The sequence below is a fragment of the Sparus aurata genome, chromosome 6 (genome assembly GCF_900880675.1).
Source record: "Sparus aurata chromosome 6, fSpaAur1.1, whole genome shotgun sequence".
Taxonomy (NCBI): Eukaryota; Metazoa; Chordata; class Actinopteri; order Spariformes; family Sparidae; genus Sparus; species Sparus aurata.
Genome location: NC_044192.1, coordinates 24,451,694 through 24,472,101, shown reverse-complemented (window position 1 = coordinate 24,472,101; position 20,408 = coordinate 24,451,694). Strand labels below are relative to the sequence as shown.

Genomic DNA, 20,408 nt, shown 5'->3' with positions numbered 1-20,408 from the left:
TGCTGGAGATGTTACACATTCTCCCTCTTTTAGACTAGAAATATGGCTCTAGGGTTGTTCGGTCCGTCCATCACCGTGGTCCTGAATGAAATATGTCTCAGGAAGTGTCAGATGGATCGCCTCTAAATCTGTACATTCATGAAGTCCAGAGTATCAATCCTCCTGAATTTGGTGATCCAACAACTTTTCCTCTAGCAACAACACAAATGCCAAACCGTTGTTTTCTGGGGTTTTTTGTCAGTTAGATAGAATTACTTTAATGATCCCAGACTGGGAAATTATTTAAAGCAGTTGTTTAGTTTGTTGTTTGTTTAGTAGTTGTTTAGTTGTTTCCTGTTTTATTTTGGTGGATACATCCTTATATGTCATTTTACTGTCCACTTCCTTTCTTTGTGTTTTTTCCTGCCTTCTTCGATAGCCCTGTTTGTTTCATCTGTCTCTTATAAGTCTTCCCCCCCTTGTGTATTTCAGAGTGTGTCTTTCCCTCTCACCTTGTCTAATCGTCTGTTTGCACGTTAGTCATTATTTTCTCGTCTGTTCCCTGGTACGTTTTTATCCTCGTGTTTCTCCAGCGTTTGCTGCCTGAGTTCTCATGTTATCCTGGTTAATGCTTGCTTGTCTTTTGTGGATTCAGCTTCAGTTTTATAAGCTTTTTGTTCCTGCTTGCCGTAGTGTCTAGTGTTTAGGTCCCTATTTCTCCTAACCTCAACATGTCCTCATCTCATCTTAATGACTTTGGGAATCCCTTATCTTTTCATTGAGGGTCACATCTAACTCAAAATTGTCATTTCTCTTCTGGTTTTTACACTTAATACCTGCAAAATGAATGACATTCCCATCAGACTCAGTCTTACATTGTGTTGAGTGCTAATTAGCAAGTGTTAGCAGTGTACTGGTACATTAATCTGAGATAGAGATAGAACTAAGAAGAAGTTGGTAAACACGGTTAACATTACACCTGCTAAACATAAAAATGTCAATGTGAGTATGGAGCTTGGATAAAAAATCAGCATATGGTAATCAGTGAACAACAGGCCGGTTGCAGTGCGAACATTCACATTATAAACAAGCTTTACAAGGATAAAACATACTAGTGAAATATAAGAGTGAATAAAGGTCATGGAAATTAGCATGCTAGCTTTAGCATTTCGCTTAAAAGCACCACTGTGCAGTCTCACAGAGCCACCTGCATAATTGTAGACTCTTGTTCTGGATTTGATTAAACAGGGATGACCAATTCAAAACACAAAGCGCTGGTTCTCTTTTCTTAAAAGGGAACCGTCTCTCCGAGTGTAGACTAAAGTAACCAAAGGTTAAAAGCTCAAAGTCAAAAAAGCTCCCTGGTGGATTTTCTTCATGCAAGGTGATGAATGACAGACGTAGTGACAGTCTAAGTTTAGCTGCTTGAGAAAATATGAACAGAAATGGGGGGGAGGAAAAAGAGAACTGTATTAGCCAATAAGATGCCCTGGGATTATCAATATTTTTTTTAAAAAAAGGTGAAACTAGAGCAGCCAGAGAAAGTAGCAACATTTGAAAACATAAAACGAGTCAAGATAAATAAACCATGTCCACAGATAGCCAGGTCTTCTGAAAGGGACCACCACTGTGTAGTCGTATTGCCTGACATCTGTTTTGCAGCTTGGCTGTGCATGGTGGTTTATGTTGAGAAGGCAGTGTGTGTATATCATCTTTGGCCCAGGTCCATGGGATTTTGACAGTTGGCTGCAGGCAAGGTCGTCTCGTGAAAAAGTTAACCTGGAGACAAGACGAGCTGGTCTCTGCAACACTTTCCCTCTTTTGCACAAGAGTTCAAACCAGAGGAAAGCCTGTCAGTGTCCCCTCCGCATCCAGCCTCACTGCAGAACAATCCCACAGAGATCTCGACATAAAACGTCTTTGAAATGCATCAATTTCTTGTTTTTACTCCTGCCATGCAAACCCAGCCTCTCGTGGCCTTGGTTTTTATGCGGCAGCGCCATATGGAAGAAATTTGGTTGGGCTCTCCTGGAAGTGGTGTTGAAAATTTCATCTGCCAAGATGATTTCGTGTCTGAAATGGTGCCGTGTTCTTCCAGTAAGCACACCGGACATCAACCGTGCTGTAGAAAAGCTTGAGGGGGGAGAGCGGTCAAAATGGGGCCAATGTTATTTTTAGGATTTATGATGCTTTTGAATTTGCACCAGTTCTTTGAAAACCTTTGATTTATTAGCAGCGAATCACACTAAACATACTGTGCATGCCAAGAAGCACTTAAACATTTCTGACTTGAAAACATAGAAAGCAGGAAATGTTACAATTGAGGTGTGAGACATTGAACTGCATATCCCTCTCAGTGGTCCCTTTGTTCTGGTGTTCTGGCTAGACACATTTAAAATGAGACTCTTCTGTCTACAGCGGACAGGACGAGTCTGGTAAAGTCAATGAGGCAAGAGGTACAGATATTCAAAACAGTCTTACAGTGTAAAACACTGACTTTAACACAGCCAGACTACAGATTTGGCATTTCTACACATTATGATGACTGGATATTAAGAACTGTTCTGTTACTCTATAATCTGGATGATTTTTGTTTCTAATTTCTATATTGAAATCAAACATTTCATCCTAATTTCATCTATTAAGTAATTTACGGTACATGTGCATGTTATGAAGATCAAATACACTTCAATGACGGAGGAAGTGTTGTAAAAGTTCATTTATTTAATAAAAAAAACCACAATAACTGTAACACAAATGATAATGCTATTGGCAAAGCAAATCAGATGCTTATAGTTTAGAGAAAGCTAAAAAAAAAAGAAAATGTAAAAGAAAAGAAAAACTTTGATTTCTGACACAGAAAAGCCAATCCCGTTGGATAACTTAAAGGGTAAGTTCACCTAAGAGTGAAAATTCAATTATTACCCACTCATCCCCATGACGATGGAAACATTGGTGTTTTGGAGTCAAAACAGCGCTGCAGCATTCCCCTACACAACTGAAGCAGATGGAGACTTGTTTTAAACGTAAAAGGTTCTAGGGAAGCCCAGAGATCCCAAATTGATTTTACAAAAACACTGTTTACACCCTTTTTAAAGCAAAAAATCTTCCCTGTAGACGCCAAGCTAAAAGCATTAGCGCACAAGTGGGTGCTAAAGCTCATTGAAACATCGAGGGTGTAAATAATGTTTGAAATCTAATTGGGATCTCAGGGTTTCCTGAACTTGGATTACACCAGATGAGCTAAACTGAGCCATTTTCTGTTTTTTAAATGTATTTTCTTTTACCTTTTAAAACAAGTCCCCATCTACTTCAGGTTGTTTAGGACAATGCTGCAAAACTGTTTTGTTGTGAAGCTCCAGAAATGTTTTGTGGACTTAAAAACTTCACCCAACTTTCCATCCACATCGGAGCGAGTAGATAATGAATTAACTCTCATTTTTGGGTGAACTTATCCTTTAATGAGTGCTCAGCACCCTGTTTTCAAATACAAAACTTACACTGTCACCCAGTACAATATGCATTAAAATGCACCCACAGGAAACAATTCACTGAATTTAAAGAATCTTAGTCATTCTTCTCAACTTTGGGATAGTTTCTTGGGTATAAATAGATCAAACATGTGAATGAAAAGCAGGCAAAAAAATGATGTGATGAAACGTTAGTTATAGCCTTTAAAACTTTAGCTGCTCCCTCTGAGAGAATTGTGTATTTTTTTAAGCTCACAGCCCGTAACTTTTATACTTTTTTATGGTAAAGGAGGACAAACTTGGCCAAATGTGGACTCTTAAAAGACAAAGGGTTGGTTTGGAGCATTTTGAATATAGTATTTCAAAAGTAAGCAACAAAACTAATATTCATACAATGCATAATGTGTCCAGCACAGAAAAAAAGCAAGATAATACATTCTAAATGCTTTAACATTGTCCACATATCGTATCAACAGTGCATCCACCAGCTATGAGCTCAGCCCAATGTTTGGAAAAAGGCTTTGTGCTGCTACTGAATCAAACTAACAAAAGATAAAGTAACAGTTTTGGGGTTAAGACAGGAGAGAATGATCATATTGTACTAATGGGATGAAATAAGAGTTGAGGAGATTTAGATAAAGATCTCTTCCTAATCTTAGAGGCAGTTAATCCTTCACTTTAGTTCATCTGGGGCAACAATATAAGTCAAGTGAGAGCCCTCGACTGCCAACACACACACACAGACACACACACACACATTCTCTCTAAGAAGTCTAAGGATGTAAATAGGCATGAACGGCCTCCTTGTAGTCGCGGTCTCAAGGACACAGGTCAATTTTATCCCTAAATGAAACCAAATTTGGTTGTGAAGTTACGTTCCTCTAAGCGTATTAAAAGGTTGAAGACGTGAAGAATGTAATGAATTTACAATGAAAGTCCATCTTGTTCTGAATGAACAGCTCTTCTCACACTCCATGTCACTTTGATCTGTCTTTGGTGCTTTAAGGTGAGCAAAATCTGGTTTTGCATGAAACTAAAAAAGAAAACAACTCTATTTTTTTAGCCTCTTGGAGAGGACCTTTTTAAGTGGCGTGTTCTTCCGGTCCTGGTTAGTGTCCTGATCGGGGTTTGTTTGGGACGTCTTCGGCTCGTAGAGTTGTTTGAGATTGAGGGTCTGCTGCTCCTTGGTCATTTCTCGTTGGACCTGGCGTAGCTGACGTTTCATGTTCTTCACCTTTTCCCTCAGGTGATCGTTGGCTTTCTCCAAGGAACGCACCTGCTGGGAGAGAGTCCTGACCCGCTCCTCCTCCTCAAACAGAGCTTTTTGGACTGCCGAGCACAGTAACTGTGGAGAGGATGAGATATAACTTTATTTATTGAGATTACAGTAAAGAAAAACATTTGAAATATCAAGCAAAGCACGGGAGCAAGGAAACAATATGCTTATCTACAGGTTCATCATTTTATTTTGGGTTACTACAAGAAAAATAACAGTAATGCTTGAATGCTCAAAAACACACCAGTTTCCTCAAACTGTCCAGTGCCCCATCTCTGTATCCCCCCTCTGCCTTTGACGCTCTGTTTTAGTTCCTGTCTCTTTAAGGCCCCACCTGCTCTGCTCTGATTGGTCAGCTCACACACGCCTGAGCCAGCAGGGCTAACAACAACAGAGCAGCTGTGCTGAATTACTTCTTATGTGCCAAACTATCTGCTAGGCAGAATTTATGCAAACATGTGACATGGTGAAGGGTGACGTATTGTGAATTAAAGGTGGGACTACAAAAATTAGGTGTTTAGAGCACTTCAGGAGAGAGGAGCTCCTGTTGATACGGACTCTTACCTTGTTAACTTTCAAGATCTCTTAAATGTACAAGAATCTATATAAAACACTGAAGGAAAGGAAAAAAGCTAAACCACACAACAGTTCTTTTTTAAGTGCACTTCAGGCCAACATGTGATTGACTGCGTCGCACCAGACTTCATCATATATTCTCCAGTTTCCCAAACAAACTTTCCTCTTGCACTTCTTTTGAATAAAAACACATCTGAATGTTTACCCCAAAACGGCTCAAACTAAATGCTTCTGTCAGATGTATATGTTTTCGTAACATTTATGACGTGGCACCAGACAGACCTGGTGAGTTTGATGCTAGATTGCCTCTGGACAAGTCAAATGAGAGAACGCTTCTGGCTTGCTCTCTGTGCTGACAACCAGTGACAACACCTCGTACGTCTTCCTGCATAGTGCCCTGTTTGTGTACGAGTGAGTAAAAAAAAAAAAAAGAAAACGTTCTTTGGCATCTTTTAGCAATGAAAAGTGAAAGGAACAAGTCAAGAAATTAATCATTTAGTATTTTTGTGCTTATACCTTTTCTAACTGTCGAACACTTTGTGGAAATTTATCGAAAGATGTTGACAGCTACCATTTCATTGTGTGCCCTGCTTCTTATGTAACGGACAATTTATACAAGCCAAAAATAACACACTGTTGGGACACTGCAGGGACCAAGATGAATCTTTAAGGTAAGGAAAATGGTTACACAATATGCTCCGTCTGTTTCAGTGCGACGCCACTGCAATCCTTTGACAGATGGCCCGGACCTATCGTAGGTGAAAAAATCACCTCCAGCTGCCTCTGACTGCATGCCTGTCTGCCTGAGTGTGGATTTCCTTCACAGATCCTAATGCTTCCACATGGGCCGGCGTGAAACACTGATGTATATTCCCTGCCATCAGATAACAACCGCTGAGGGTTTTGAGGAAATGTTAAAAATGTGCTGCTGGCTGCCGCCCCACATCACTGGTTTCTACATTATCCGCTGTAATACTAGCTGTGGACTTTTCCCATGTGCTCCTACTTATGTGCCATGAGGGATCTGAAAGCGGTATGAAACTTTATAATGCAAAGGATAAGTTCTGAAGCAGAACAACCTAGTTATGTAAAGCAGTGGGTGAAAAATGGCACATCCCTTCTCTGTGCATTCGGGTGTGACTTAACGCGAACACAAGACACCTTCAGCTCGTTCCTATGTCCACATACACAGCGTTGTTTCAGGCTAAGCTGCAGTGTGGACAAAAATACTCAGGTAATTGCCCTTGAAAAGTCTGGAGCCGAGACTGAGACAGACATACAATATAAAGCTGCCTCTGAGAGGTGGGCATATTTTGCAAAACGGTACGCTTTTTTGCCGTGGAAATGGCACAGTACGAGAAAACGTCTTCACTTTCACCAGATTCATTCCCGCAATCCCAAATTGGTTTTGTTTCTGCCTCTTTTCGTTTCCTCGTTTCTTGGGGGTTGGCAAACAACTACTTTTGTTTCCACGATCTCTGCCTCTTCTTCTCTGTCACAGCCATGTATAACGATGCCTATAACTGAGAACTTCCGACAACATAACACTTTGCATAGTCTAGTTTATTTCCAATCCAGTTGATGCACCTGATTTTCTTCTTTTGTCCTTTTTGGAACATCTCAAAAGATCAGTTCAGATTTACATGATAATTAGATGACTAAAGTGATGTGGACTTAAAAACCAGGAGACAAGAACGAAAAGTCCATCCACCCATCCATCCATCAGTGGAAGTCCTGCCATTCTTCTCCCCAACCATGTTTTCCAGCTCCTCCTGAGGGATTCCAAGGCTCTCCCAAGCCAGATGATATATATAATCTATCCAGCATGTTCAGGGTCTTCCCCAGGGACTCCTCCCAGTTGGCCAATAAACCTTCAAAGGAAGGTGCCCTAGAGGAATCCAGATTAGACCTCTGAACCACAGTTTGGGGACCTCAGAATAGCTTCCCTGCTCTTGGCAGATGATGTGGTTGTGTTGGCTTTATCAGACCGTAGCCTTCAGCACACAACGAAGCGACTGGGCTGAGAGTCAGCACCTCCAAGTCTGAGGCCAAGGTTCCCTGCCGGAAACATCGGATTGCTCCCTTCTGTGTTGAGAGTGAGTTGCTGCCCCAAGTGAAGGAGTTCAAGTATCTCTGGGTTCTGTTCGTGAGTGAGGTTAACATGAGAGCGTGAGATCGCCAGGCAGACTGGTGTGGCGTCAGCAGTAATGGGTGAAGAGGGAGCTGAGCCGGAAGGCAAAGACGCAGAGTCTCTAACTTCACCTGTGGTCATAAGTTTTAGGTTTTGACCAAAAAAATGAAAATTCACTGAAAAACGTTGTATTATACCAATGCAGCATAAGGGCGGTGGCAATAATGAAGACTGTCTGAAATAGAGTGAAGTAACTTGGTCAAAGACCATGCTGATTACAGTTACATTGTTAATTCAAATGAATAAGAACACCAGACAAAGAGAACAGAATGATAAATGACAAAGGTTACAATTAAAGTGATTCCAGGTACATTTGGATATTAATGAGAATGGCTTTAAGAGTTTCACTCTGGTATAAGAGGTTCTGAATTTTAGATGACATTGCAAATTATTGGATGAGTGAGACTGTACTAACGATAAAAGCAGTCTTTCCTACATTAGCTCAGATATATTGTTTCATAAGCATGAACCAGTCATTTGGGCAGATTAAGTATGGGCCAGAAGTCCAGAGCAGCCAGATGAGATATGAGATGGCGATTCTCCAACAAGGGTTTTGTAGATAAATACGTACCAGTGGTTACAACATCTGGAAAGAAAATTGATCTCATTTATCATATAAAATGCAGTAGTGTGTATCTGAATTACCTCCAGACAGAAAACATTAGAGTAAAGTCTCAACAGATGATGAGGGCTCATGAATGGTCATATCAGCAGATCAATGAATCATATCTCCATAATGCAAAACTCAGAAGAAAACGTAGAAAAGTCTATATTTTTCTGCCATCGAGCCAGATGGCATTGGCTTTTTTTAAACGCCATACAGACCAGACTACAGAGCAGCGTCTTTCTTCAGGCTGTTAGACCCTCAGTTCATCCTCAGCAATCTGTCATAAAAATCTTAATTTCTCTTAGTCTTAATTTTACGACTAATCCAACCCAAATTAGTCAGAATACAACTTGGTAACAGCCATTAAGAATAATTTTATTAATTAAACAGAAATAGCCAATCTTCTGGCTGGTTGGGTGCAGAGCCAGACCCTCTGGAGGAATAAAGACCCAGAGTCACATCAGATTCTGTTCTGATCTGAAGCCGTTCACCAACGGCAGTTGAGCTCAGAGAAAACTTTTGGGATTAAGAACATTACTGCTGACTGGAGCCGGAGGGGAAATGGTTTTATGAAGACGTGTAAAGAGAGGAGAGGGGCAAAGAAGAGAGAGACCCCGATTTGACCCAGATTTGATTTGATGAGAATTTAAAGACTCACTCTGTGAATGCAGTTATTTGGTAACGTTACCATATGGTTAATGTACAGTAAACTAATCTGAGTGTTTGGGGCAGATAAACACTGCACAAGTAAGGCAAATAAACACAAATTATTTTGATCCTGTTCTCTGACTTCCATGTCCTGGAAGTAGCGACAAGCAAACCAAATGATTGCACGGTTACCTTGAGTAAACTTGTGGAACATTTGGGATAATCTAATTACACAACTCGACAAAATATATAACAAAGGGCTAGATGTTTTTTAGACATGTTAATGCAGAATTCCTACATATTATGTCTTTAAAAGTTCAAAACCCTGGTTTAACTCCCCCACATTGCAACTCTAAAACATATCACTTTCGTAAGACCCTTCACCGCCTGTTAAACACCCAGGACCTTCAAACTCCACATCGCCAAAATGGATCCATGTGGCACCCCGTCAGTGCCCAGCAGGATTTTATCCACTCTGATGTCATCCAAACAGAACTGCAGCATGGATGAAACAAAGGGGTTTATGTGTTATGCAGGACCAAAGCCTTCTCTCAGTGTATTTTCCAGCCTCAGAGGAGACGTGTTTGAAATCTTTGCAAGGAAAAACAGATGGGTGTCTGAACATGAAAAGGAAAATTTTAATTAGACCGTGTTAACTAAAGTTGAAATCTTGTTGAAAGCACAAGTTTTGTCCTTGAGTCATGACATCAAGTCGAGGTAGAGTTTAAAAGAGTTTTGTTAGGAATACAAAACTGTGGGAACAACCCTTTTTTACTCGTTGAAATAATGTTTTTATAGCTGATACTGTTTGGTGTGAAATCTTAAGATGAGTGCATGACATCTGATTTACTTTGGTTGATACTGGATTATAATTTGTTATCTGTTCTGCTGTGAGTTTGGGTCAGTTGTCCAAACAATGGTTGAGCAGTAACAGTAAAAACAATGTCTGTTTTGATTTTACTTGGAGGAAATCTAATCATGGGAATGATGTAAGAGAGCAGCGCTGATATCTTAACGTTCCTCTGTAATTACAATCACAGGCCTGACCCAAAAGTTTAAGTTTAATGGAAATACAAACCATGTTTTCATTCTCATTATCTTTCCCATGGCAGATTTTTGCTTTTATGAGTAGTCAGCAAATGATTAGAAACAGAGAGAAGAGGACTGACCGAAAATCAGAGGGGATTACACCAAAGGTTTGGATTCATTAGAGGGGATAAAGCAGTGGTGAGTGACTGGAAACCATTGAGGTACCTTCACATCGACTCTGGGACAACACGCAGGAAACTTACAGAGTCAGGGAGCACCAGGTGTTTGTCATTTGGGCTCTGGTGAAAATGAGCTGTCTTCAATTAAACGGTGACATGAGAGTGTGACCTAGAGCTGAAAGCCTACAAATTCAGGTCATCCTGGTGGAAAGTTAGTTTTTCCAGTACAAAAAAAAGCAATCTGAGTCATTCTTTCCTCTCAATAGTTTGGCCAATTGATCGGCACCAACAGGGCATTTTACAAAGCTGGTATCCAGGGAACTCATTTAGGGGCCAATGGCTGCACTTCTTCCATCAAGAAAACACACTGACTGCAAAAATAGGGAACAGAGCCAGTGTTACATCACCCAAAGGTGGGTGGTATTAGTCATCGCCATCTTGGCCTAACTCCTGGCTAATCAAAGGCTAAAAAGTTCTGTGTTCAAACTTTGGATTAGCAAATTCCAGCTAACGTTATTCACATAACCTTGATTGCAGGATCATTTGTGTTTATTCAGGTTACTTGTGCCAGGTTGACCACACGTTTATTCAATCCAAAGATTACCTCCAGAAAACCTTGTTGTTTATTAGCCGCAAGATAGTGACTCACAACATCACAATGTGTGTCCGTGTGTGTGTTCGGTTTTGTGTCTGACCAAAGTAGCACTAACCAGATTGTGAGTTTTCACAGATTCAAACTTTTTTTTAGATATTGATTAAGCTGACTTGGATGATCAGTTATCAATTGTCTAATGAAGTGGAAAATTGTTTATTTCTGACAGTGAGTAGGGGGGAGGGGGGACTGAACCAGCTTGCTATCGTCTTTGTCCTACTCCTAACTATCGTTATTATATAGAACTATAAAAAAACACTCGGTCAACCTCTTATCCAAGTGAAACCGGACTTATAGTCAACTACAGTGCACTGGACATGTTGCCATATGATGCTACATACGTTAGGGCTCTCATCATTTGGAATTAAAAAAAAAAAATCCCTATGAAACAACAAAATAGTTTGCTAGAGAGCTGGAAAAAACAATGTTTTATGAAGTCCATTCTTTAAATATGGGGAGTTCTTTTTCAAGCAATAACCTCAGGAAATGCTTTGGTTTCTCAAGCACTGCAGATGTCTTCACAGTCGCCTTTGAAAACACCAGGATGTAACACTGAATCCTTTATTTTTACACTATAATACTTTGGACTCTTAAGCTCTTTTCACAAAGTAATTTGTGTTCCCACTATGAGTAAGCAACAGCTGGATCAAAATAGATGTTCTTATCACTAAATGAGTGTGAGAAAGACATTTTAAAAGAAGAACATTTTGTCAACACCGGGAAGATTATGGTTGTGGTTGTGATGGGCTACATACCCTGCTGTCCTCCTGAGCCTCCCACTCCGGGGTGTAGCTGTGGACCTGAGTACCAGCAGTACAGTTGGAAAACTGGAAAAGGCTGGCAAATGTGCGGTGCATTTCTGCCGTGTCGGGGAAGATGGGGTCCTGGAAGTTCACTCCATGAGGGACAATGTTGTAGTTCTCATCCATCCTACAAACAGAGGCAGTAGCAAATAGAGGTTGTGTTTATCCTAAAAACAACTGACGGACATAACGCTGATAGCTGAAGTTAAAAAAAATAAAAAAAACGTCTGAGAAAAAGAAACATATTCATGCAGAATTGTTTGCAGACCTAGATCTATTTTTATGGAAATTCAAGCATTATGTGGATAAGTCACGCCAGCAAAGTACAAGCCAAAGACATTTACTGTGCATGTTTCATATCTCCTGCTACGATGTGAAGTGTGTGAGGGAGGAAGTCTTGAAGCAGCGTGTTTCCATACATCTGGAGTCCATCTTGTATCCCTCAAGGGATTTAAAAAGCTTGGTTGTCCCTATCAGAGACTCTGCATCTGTGTGTGTGTGTGTGTGTGTGTGTGTGTGTGTGTGTGTGTATGTGTGTGTGTGTGTGTGTGTGTACGGCTGGGCATAAGTGCCTGTTGAGAGAGCACAAAAATGCTGATGTTTTGCTTCAACCGAGGTCAAAGGTCAGATGTAAGCACAGTGACAAGGAGGTCAGAGGGAATTGGACTTCATGATGGAAATATAAATAAAGAGACCGCATGAATAAACTGAGCATAACAAGAGTGACACAAACTCTTTAAAAAAAAATAAATAAATCAAACATGAAACCCAGTACAAATGCAACACTTGCAAACTATTTTTGAGTGACTTCTGGTTTCATCTCCTTTAAGGTTTGGATTTTGGTTCTTTCGACAAAGAAGTTAGAAATCTTGAAGAAGTGAGTGAAGTTTTTACAGTATGTGGCTCAGGCAAAACACTCAATCCGTCTCATTTAAAGCTCCTGAGGGAGATCCTCAGTTGCATTTTTCTCCATGCTAGCCTCTGATTTGCCCTGTCCTGGGAGCTTATCCACATAATTGATAGGAGAGACTATTTTTGGGCCGAGACAGCGGTGTTTGGGCTCTTATAACAGGAAATAGATGTCCACAGGAGACTGCAATGAAAACTGTCCAGTTTTTGCTTGTTCATAAAGTTTCTGGGTCTTGGTGTTGCAGAGCAGACACAGCTCTGAAACTTTACACTAATATGTTTCAGGTTTGTGACGGGGGTCTCATGTTAGCAGGAAAGCTGCAGAGCAGGACATGCAAACACTATTTGTTTAGCTACAATTTATTTCTTTCAGCAAAGAATATTTGGGTGTTTTAGTGTCAAATAACACACCGGGTAAATGCAAACAGCACTTTTGTTGTGATAAGTAAGTAGAACCAGCAACCCGTTTATGCTTTACTGCTTGCTTTCACAGCGTATTTGAGTATTATCATATTACAGTATTTCTGATTCTGATCCTGTACATCAGTCATGTTCATTTTTGGCAGCTCTTCCAAACACTGAGCGTGTAAAAGAGCCGTGGCCACCTAACTGTAGCATGTAGCTAGCTGACGTCGCTCCGGGTAATCTATCTAGGGCTGAAACCAGCAGATGTTCAGCTTACCTTTGCATAAATATCAGAAACAACGGAAACGACTCACCTGGCTCCGTCCAAAGGTAACAAAATCCACTTACCAGCATGACTAAAAATTACTAATGAACAAATTCAGTGTAAAATCAATGGTCACGCTTACAGTTTTCTCCAATTGCCAGTCTTTATGCAATGCTATGCTAAGCTAAGCTAATTGACTGCTAGGCCTGCCCTATAGGGGATTTATTTACCAGACTGATGACAGAGGTAAAGTGACTGCAGTACTCAGATCTCAATATTTTCGGCACACACTGTTTTATAACATACGCCAGAATGATCCTTTAGCATGAAATCAGAGCAAAGCACTTGACAATGTTGAAAATCCTTGGTGAAGAAAAGAAAAGAAAACAGCATAGCTAAGTCAGTAATCATTAAAACAATATTTATAATCCATCTGAGCTTTGTATACTATCTTATAGCTCTGCATCCTTTGTGGGATAAAGCCTTCTGCAAAGGAAAATGTGTGTGAGAGCATTTTTCCTGGGGGGAGGGGGGTAAACACTGAGAAAGATTACTGCTTCAGTTTAAAGGGGCAATTGTTGCTTCTTAATTATAATCAGGTCTGTGTTTAAACAGAGCTCTGTTGTGACTCTGGCTTCAGGAAGTTTCCGATGGTGGTCGCCAGACAGATTACAGGGATAACGTCCGGATGTTTTTGGCATCACAACGGGGGACAGAGAAGTCCTCCCTGGAGGTGTAATTAGCAAACAAAAGCCTGTGATATCGTCTTTGTCGTCCCTTCATCTTTTAGCGAGCAGCTAAAACCCAACCACACATGTGAGTGTGACTCTGTGCATATGATGTGTAACATGTGCTGTAAAGAATACTATTGTGTTTGGCCCGGCTGCAGACCCTCATATGGGACAGCCAAACATTACACTTCAGGAATGCTTTTCAATGCACCCATGCGAATATCAAACTCTTCATCTGTCTGAGAGAAAAAGCAGAATATGAGAGAAATATCGCTCGGGCCCGTCAGCACACGTTCCCTTCATCGAGGGGCAAACTGGTGGGTTTTCAGCAGGACAAAAAGGTGGTCCTTTGGTGCGCTGGCGTGCCAATCACTCTCTCTCTCTCTCTCTCTCTCTCTTTGTAGGTTTACCTCCAAGCTGTTGGGAAATGTCTGGCTCTGTAATTACACTGCTGGCTGGAATGCAATCAACGTTTCCTGAGTAACACCGTTGTTTCTGTGCAACACAGACATTTAAGAACCAACCTGCCACATACGTTTCTGAAACCAGAGCGGAACGTTTGGCAGGTTGCTAAATATATTATTAATACATCGGATTCAAGCAGACAGAGGCTAATTAAAAGAGAATGTGCGAGGGAGGTGCCAATCGTCTGCTTGTGACGACTGATTCAGCCCTCTTTACTGCCTTTCGTGGCAGATTCTGCACAGGTCTGACTGGTTGCTGGTTTTCATTGGAGAGACGGGGCCAGACACAAAGAGGAGGTGGATTTTATATAATACTCATAAGGAAAACATTATGGGGGTGTTCTGGAGGACCTGACTTCTGGGGTACATCATGACTCTCTGCACACTGGTGCCCCACTGCACACAGCTGGTGCCCTTTTTGTTTGTCTTTTCGCCCCTGCTCCTCAAACATGCTGAGTCCACCACTGCTTAAATTGTCACTTACACTGTCAAGATGATTCTTAATGGCCTTGTCAGTGATTCCCCAGTGGTCAGCAGCCACTTAACCAATTGAACTTCTCTCTTCCGGCCTAAGTATCTGACTCTCATAGATGTGTACACTGTGTCAGAGGAGGTCCAGAGCTCGAAGGGTCAGATAGCGGAGCCAATGATGACGTAATCGAGTGTCTCACTGTGAGGCCGGACAGCTCATGGTCTAATCCAAAATAGATAAAAAATAATCATAAATTGTTCCCGTTGAGATCCTGATGGATGAGGTGACTGGACTATACTCGCTGGATATCTCAAGTGAGCAGGAGGGAGTGATGCTGGAGCTCCGGCATTTGTATGTGAAAATGAACATTTTGCTTTGCCAAAGACAACTTCACATCACATGCCGAACATTACTTACCCTGTTGTTTCCCACATTCACAGACATCGTAGCATTTCATTTCCTTTCGCAATCTGTTACTGTCAAATCTCATGACACATGAACTTTTGGCCATTTGTTCCAGTAAAAGAGAGGCAGTCCTGTCATCTTCGTTGGCTTGAGTTTACGAGCTTCAAAAAGCAGGATTCTCAAGCACACAGATTTTGACTTCTCTGTCAAGCACTGTCTTTTATCTGGAATAGAAAATGTCTGACCAAATACTTATTCAGGGTGCATGAGGGTCATCCATGTCATGTCAAAATCTGACAAAGGCACATTTACTTCAGGACATAAATCTGTGTGCAGCCTTAATGAAAAGCTTATTATTTTGAAGGAAATCAATCCTAAAAAAGTATTTTCATCTTATAACTAGTAGTTCGGAGGACTGACTGGCTCTGCTCTCATCCTGCAACTGTCATGATAACTCATTTGCTGTTGTAGTCTCACCTTAGAAAGAAGTAGTAGTTGTTGTTTTGGGTGACACTGTAGGAGAAGCAGGGGAAGTAGCCCAGGCCGGTGACATTGAACCTGGAGCCGGCGGGGACCTCCAGCATGCTGCCCCACGCCTGGTCGCACAGCAGCTCGATCTCGGCGGAGAAGAACAGGTCGGTGTCGTACTGCCAGGGCAGGTAGTTGTACACACTGTAAGACTCCTTGTGCAGTGCCAGCACCTTGGCATAGACAATGATCTGCGCCAGCTCGGCGCGGCACGCTTCTGTCTGCGGTCTCCAGTCGTGGGGCAGCTGGCAGCCCTTGCTCCCCCAGGGACCGGCCGCTGCCAGAACAAACGCCAAAATAATCCACATGATCCGGCAGAGAGGAGACGACTGCGGGTCAGAGAGGCGCACGGACGATGCTGCTGAGGGATGAAATCAGGAAGAAAAAAGAGAAGAAGCTGCAGGGCTCTCACAGCATGCACATACTTCCACTAGGGCTGACCCCACTGATATTCACAATAAGGCAGTTTAAGACTTTTTGAAGACTGATGTTAACTTCTCTCTATTCTCTGCTCCCTCCTCCAGCCACAATACCTGCGATCAGAGGCTCGGCCCGGTCACACCAGCATCCCCTGCACAAACTCTGCCTCTCACCTCTGAAATGAGACCAGCGTGAGCAAGAGAACAAAACATGTGCACTCAGGCCAGCGTGATCGAAAAAAAAAAAAAAAAAGACTGGGTGGCATTTAAGGCACTAAATAACACATCCGAACTCTCAGCAAGCAATACTGAAGACTGACGTTAGAATTAAAATGTAAGGAAAGATCAGTGGCGCCCTCTAGCGACACAAGCACGCGAGGCAGGTAGATCAGGCTGCCTGCCTTTTGGCACTTTGCCGCAAAAACTCTACCAGGATTTGTGCGCTCTGATCGATCGGTGCTTGTGTGCCAACGAGATTTCCCCCAGGAGCTTCAAATAATTAAAAAAAATCACTGACCAATCAGTGTTTGAGCCCAAAATATATGTAAACAAACATTATCCTCATATTGGTCGCGATCATCATCATCAGATAATGTCCTAGTTTTTTTATGTCTAGTTTCTGCGTTTTGTATTTTGAGTTTGTGCCATACATGTTTGTACATGATCATAAGGAGTTTTAAGGAGCGGGATTTCCATACGCGGTTCTCGGGGCGTGTATCAGGCAATTGAAGAGGGTTGATCAAAGAAGGTCTTTCTCTGTCTTTCCTCTGGACTACAAAACTACCGAATACTAATAGAGTTTTCAGAGGTGTCTATTAATAGAGCTGACATCTGAGAGTGAAAATAATTCCGAAATATGTTCAGTGGTGTTGGCATCGGGCTAGTGGCGCAATGGATAACGCGTCTGACTACGGATCAGAAGATTCTAGGTTCGACTCCTGGCTAGCTCGTACTTTTTCAGCAAAAATACAGAAACATAATATTTACGCAGGATTTCAAATGACATTATACTTCGTCATGTTAACTCATCAAATGTATCACCTGAGCACTTTTAGGCCCCTTCCATCTTATCAGGCTCTTTATTACCTGCAATAAGATTAACTTGTGCAGATATCGAAAAGGGAAATTGTAAAGAGGACGCCATGATGTTTTTTTTTCCTTGTCGGCCAATGATCACTTTTATCTCATTCTTCCGTCCATGACATCTTTCAGCACAGATGTTCTTTTTTCTTTGAGAGACAGGCACGGGCAGGAGGTGAAAATAAGTTCATTTTTTATTTTGTTGTCCTTTAACACGTGTTCCCATTTATGCGTGTTACATATTTACAAGATGTCTTTAGACAGAGAAATAACGGGCCGGTCTCTTGTGTGAGATCTTTGAACCTCAAGGACACAATAAATGACTGATGTGATTGCACCCTGGGGAAACTGAAGCTGGGAGACGTGATGATGCAATTTCAGCCTGTTCTGTGGGCTAGTGGCGCAATGGATAACGCGTCTGACTACGGATCAGAAGATTCTAGGTTCGACTCCTGGCTAGCTCGTTCTTTTAAAAAAATTTCATTCACAGTCTTGTGTCCAGGGCATTTTTTGTGGACATGAAAAATAAGTAGGGTTCTGCAGAAGTTATAGCCACTGATGATTTACACAAGCAGTCATGCAAACATGCTGTATAAAATTAGTTATATACTTAATAATGATAAACTTTATTTATATAGCGCTTTTCAAAAACACAGTTACAAGGTGCTTAGCAGAGCAAGATCAAATAATGTACACCAGCTACAAAAGCAAAAATAAAAACAACAAGACCTGATTAATCAGTGTGTTGTAAAAAAAGGTCAATAGGTGACAGAAGAGGGATAGAAAGTACACCATTTTATTGTAATTGGTAAATGGACTTGCATTTCTATAGTGCATTTCCAGTTTACTGACCACTCAAAGCGCTTTACAACACTTCACATTCACCCATTCATAGTCTGAGGGCAGAGGCTGCCATGCAAGGGGCCTAAATAAAAGGCCTTCCTGAAAAAATGTGTTTTGAGAAGTGATTTAAACGAGGATACTGAGTTTGTAGACTTAAGTTCCAAACCCATGTATGTTTGAGTTTGTGAATTGTTATCAAAAATCAGTCACAAGTATCATTCTCAAACTCAAATTTTGCAATATTGCTTGTTACACCCACAGCAAGTCACTAGCGTAAGATATGACTAATTGAATCAGGGAGGTAGACAATAATCAGATATATTACAGAAGGTTAGCTTTTTTTTTTTGCTTTCAATTACACCTTGGGGAAAATGGACCTGTGGGCCAATAGAGTGAAAAACAGCTGGATCAATACTTCCATGGGCTAGTGGCGCAATGGATAACGCGTCTGACTACGGATCAGAAGATTCTAGGTTCGACTCCTGGCTAGCTCGTACTTTTTCAGCAACAATACAGAAACATAATATTTACGCAGGATTCCAAATGACATTTTTCCAAATGATATCGTAGTTCGTCATATTAACGAATCATATGAATCACCAGGGCACTTTCTAAAGAGTACACCAGGACGGCTTTTGTTTCCTTGTCGGCTATTCATTACTTTCACTTCATTCTTCCTTCCATGACATCCTTCAGCACAGATGTTGTTTTTTCTTAGAGAGACAGACACAGACAGGAGGTGAGAACCATTGTGTTTAGTATTTTTGTTTTCTGTTAAGACATGTGTTCCCTTTTATGTGTTCTACATATTTACAAGATGTCTTTAGAGAGAAATAACGGGCCGGTCTCTTGTTAGAGATCATTGACGTGAGATTTCGGGACGCAGCATTGCGCCTCCTTGTGGGCTAGTGGCGCAATGGATAACGCGTCTGACTACGGATCAGAAGATTCTAGGTTCGACTCCTGGCTAGCTCGTACTTTTTCAGGAACACTTGCATTGAAATAAAAATGACATCATAGGTCCTTTAAATCGACTCATCACCTGAGCACTTGTAGGTGGAGCTCCAGTTTATCAGGTTCTATATCACCTTTTTACCAGAGAATCGTGTCTTCTGGCATTTTATCTGGATATAAATAGGGTTCAGCAGAAGTTATAGCAACTAATGATATATACAAACAAGGAAGCAAAAATGCTGTGTAAATGTTCCCTTATGTCTGTTTGAGTTATAATTTAAGTAGCATTAGTTGTGTGTTCTTTACATATAATTACAAGGAAAACATTCTCATATTAAGATATCCTGTTCCTATCTTTACGACTGATAATAAGTCTGACTTTTAACTAATCTCGATCTAGTTATATAACTTGACTCACTAAACTGAGCAGTAATTTGACGTTCATCAGTAAGCAACTGTAAGTCCTGGAGGAGGCAGTAAATGGATCCCATGCAAAATACTAAATTGGAGATTAAACAAACTCACCACCAGGTGGCACCATCATCAAGCATCAATGCCTCAATGCCTTCAGCATGTATTTACAGTTAGCCCTCATTATCAAGATGCTTTGCTGCAAATCCTTTCAAGTGCACTCACTTAACCAGGATAGTAAAACATAATAAAACGTTCTGCTTCTTTTGACTCAATTTAACTGTGACATAACAAGCAAGTGTAGAATTATAGGCACTAAGCAGGGATTTCACCTGAGAGTATTCTGATAATTGTTTGATTAAAATCAAAATTATTTCCTTTGTTTAAAGATCAGTCTCTTGAACCCTGGAATTACCCACTGCACCTGAATGCTACAGTGGCAGCTACTGTTTTCAATATAGTATAGATGTCCATTCAGTGAGTGAATCTTAGCCCATTACCCAGCAAGGAAGTGACTCACACAAAGTTTCTACATTTAAAAAAAAACTCTTTCCAAACCAAAGGCTCTTCTGAGGACTGCACACACATATTTCAACATCTCCTCTCTCTCCATGGGCTCAAAGGCCTTCAAAACACCGTTACAATAGTCTTGATGTGTCCTCTACACACTCACACATTTGTTCTCTCCCTGTTGCTCGGCATACATCCATCTGATGGCTGTTGCCCCTTCGGGATTGCTGCTTGGACTATGGTGGGCGTGGGGATTCTCAGGTGACAAAACACAAAGTACCAGCAGTTGCAGGGGGTACAACACTCAAGTGTGCGAGAATCTGCGTGAAGGACATGGCTGCAACACTGCTGACTGTGATGCTCATGATCCCCTACATCTGTGAGGGAGGTGAGATGTTTTTATTGCACAGGATGACTATATATACATAAATATTCACCTCTTGTCTAGAATCTGGGACATTAATGCATTACCTGTTTATGTGACAGCACTGCTGAGAAAATCGACAGCGACGGACTTCCTTCAGAAAGTAAGAGAGAAGCGTTCATCAGAGTGTTTCCCAGGAGGCTGCAGCACGGAGGACAACGAGACTGGGGAACTGATG

General features: G+C 41.3%; 1 protein-coding gene and 4 non-coding genes across 6 annotated transcripts; 4 read left to right on the top strand and 1 right to left on the bottom strand.

Annotated features, from left to right (window-relative positions):
* Window positions 1-2,683: 2,683 nt before the first annotated feature.
* Window positions 2,684-16,248, bottom strand: ccdc3b (coiled-coil domain containing 3b). Of its 2 annotated transcripts, none has more exons than XM_030418642.1 (4): window positions 16,123-16,248; window positions 15,539-15,950; window positions 11,363-11,537; window positions 2,684-4,794 (listed from the first exon to the last, which is right to left on the bottom strand). In XM_030418642.1, the coding sequence occupies exons 2-4, from the start codon at window positions 15,895-15,897 to the stop codon at window positions 4,501-4,503; spliced, it is 828 nt and encodes a 275-aa protein (XP_030274502.1). In that variant the 5' UTR covers window positions 15,898-15,950; window positions 16,123-16,248; the 3' UTR covers window positions 2,684-4,500. The 2 variants fall into 2 exon arrangements, with proteins under 2 accessions (XP_030274502.1, XP_030274501.1); XM_030418641.1 differs by having other exon boundaries at window positions 15,539-15,947.
* Window positions 16,249-16,885: 637 nt separating this feature from the next.
* Window positions 16,886-16,958, top strand: trnar-acg (transfer RNA arginine (anticodon ACG)). Its single transcript has one exon. It is a non-coding gene; the product is annotated as a tRNA-Arg (tRNA).
* A 521-nt stretch (window positions 16,959-17,479) lies between these two features.
* Window positions 17,480-17,552, top strand: trnar-acg (transfer RNA arginine (anticodon ACG)). The gene has a single exon. It is a non-coding gene; the product is annotated as a tRNA-Arg (tRNA).
* Window positions 17,553-18,352: 800 nt separating this feature from the next.
* On the top strand, window positions 18,353-18,425 carry trnar-acg (transfer RNA arginine (anticodon ACG)). Its single transcript has one exon. It is a non-coding gene; the product is annotated as a tRNA-Arg (tRNA).
* Window positions 18,426-18,833: 408 nt separating this feature from the next.
* On the top strand, window positions 18,834-18,906 carry trnar-acg (transfer RNA arginine (anticodon ACG)). The gene has a single exon. It is a non-coding gene; the product is annotated as a tRNA-Arg (tRNA).
* The last annotated feature ends 1,502 nt before the right edge of the window (window positions 18,907-20,408 follow it).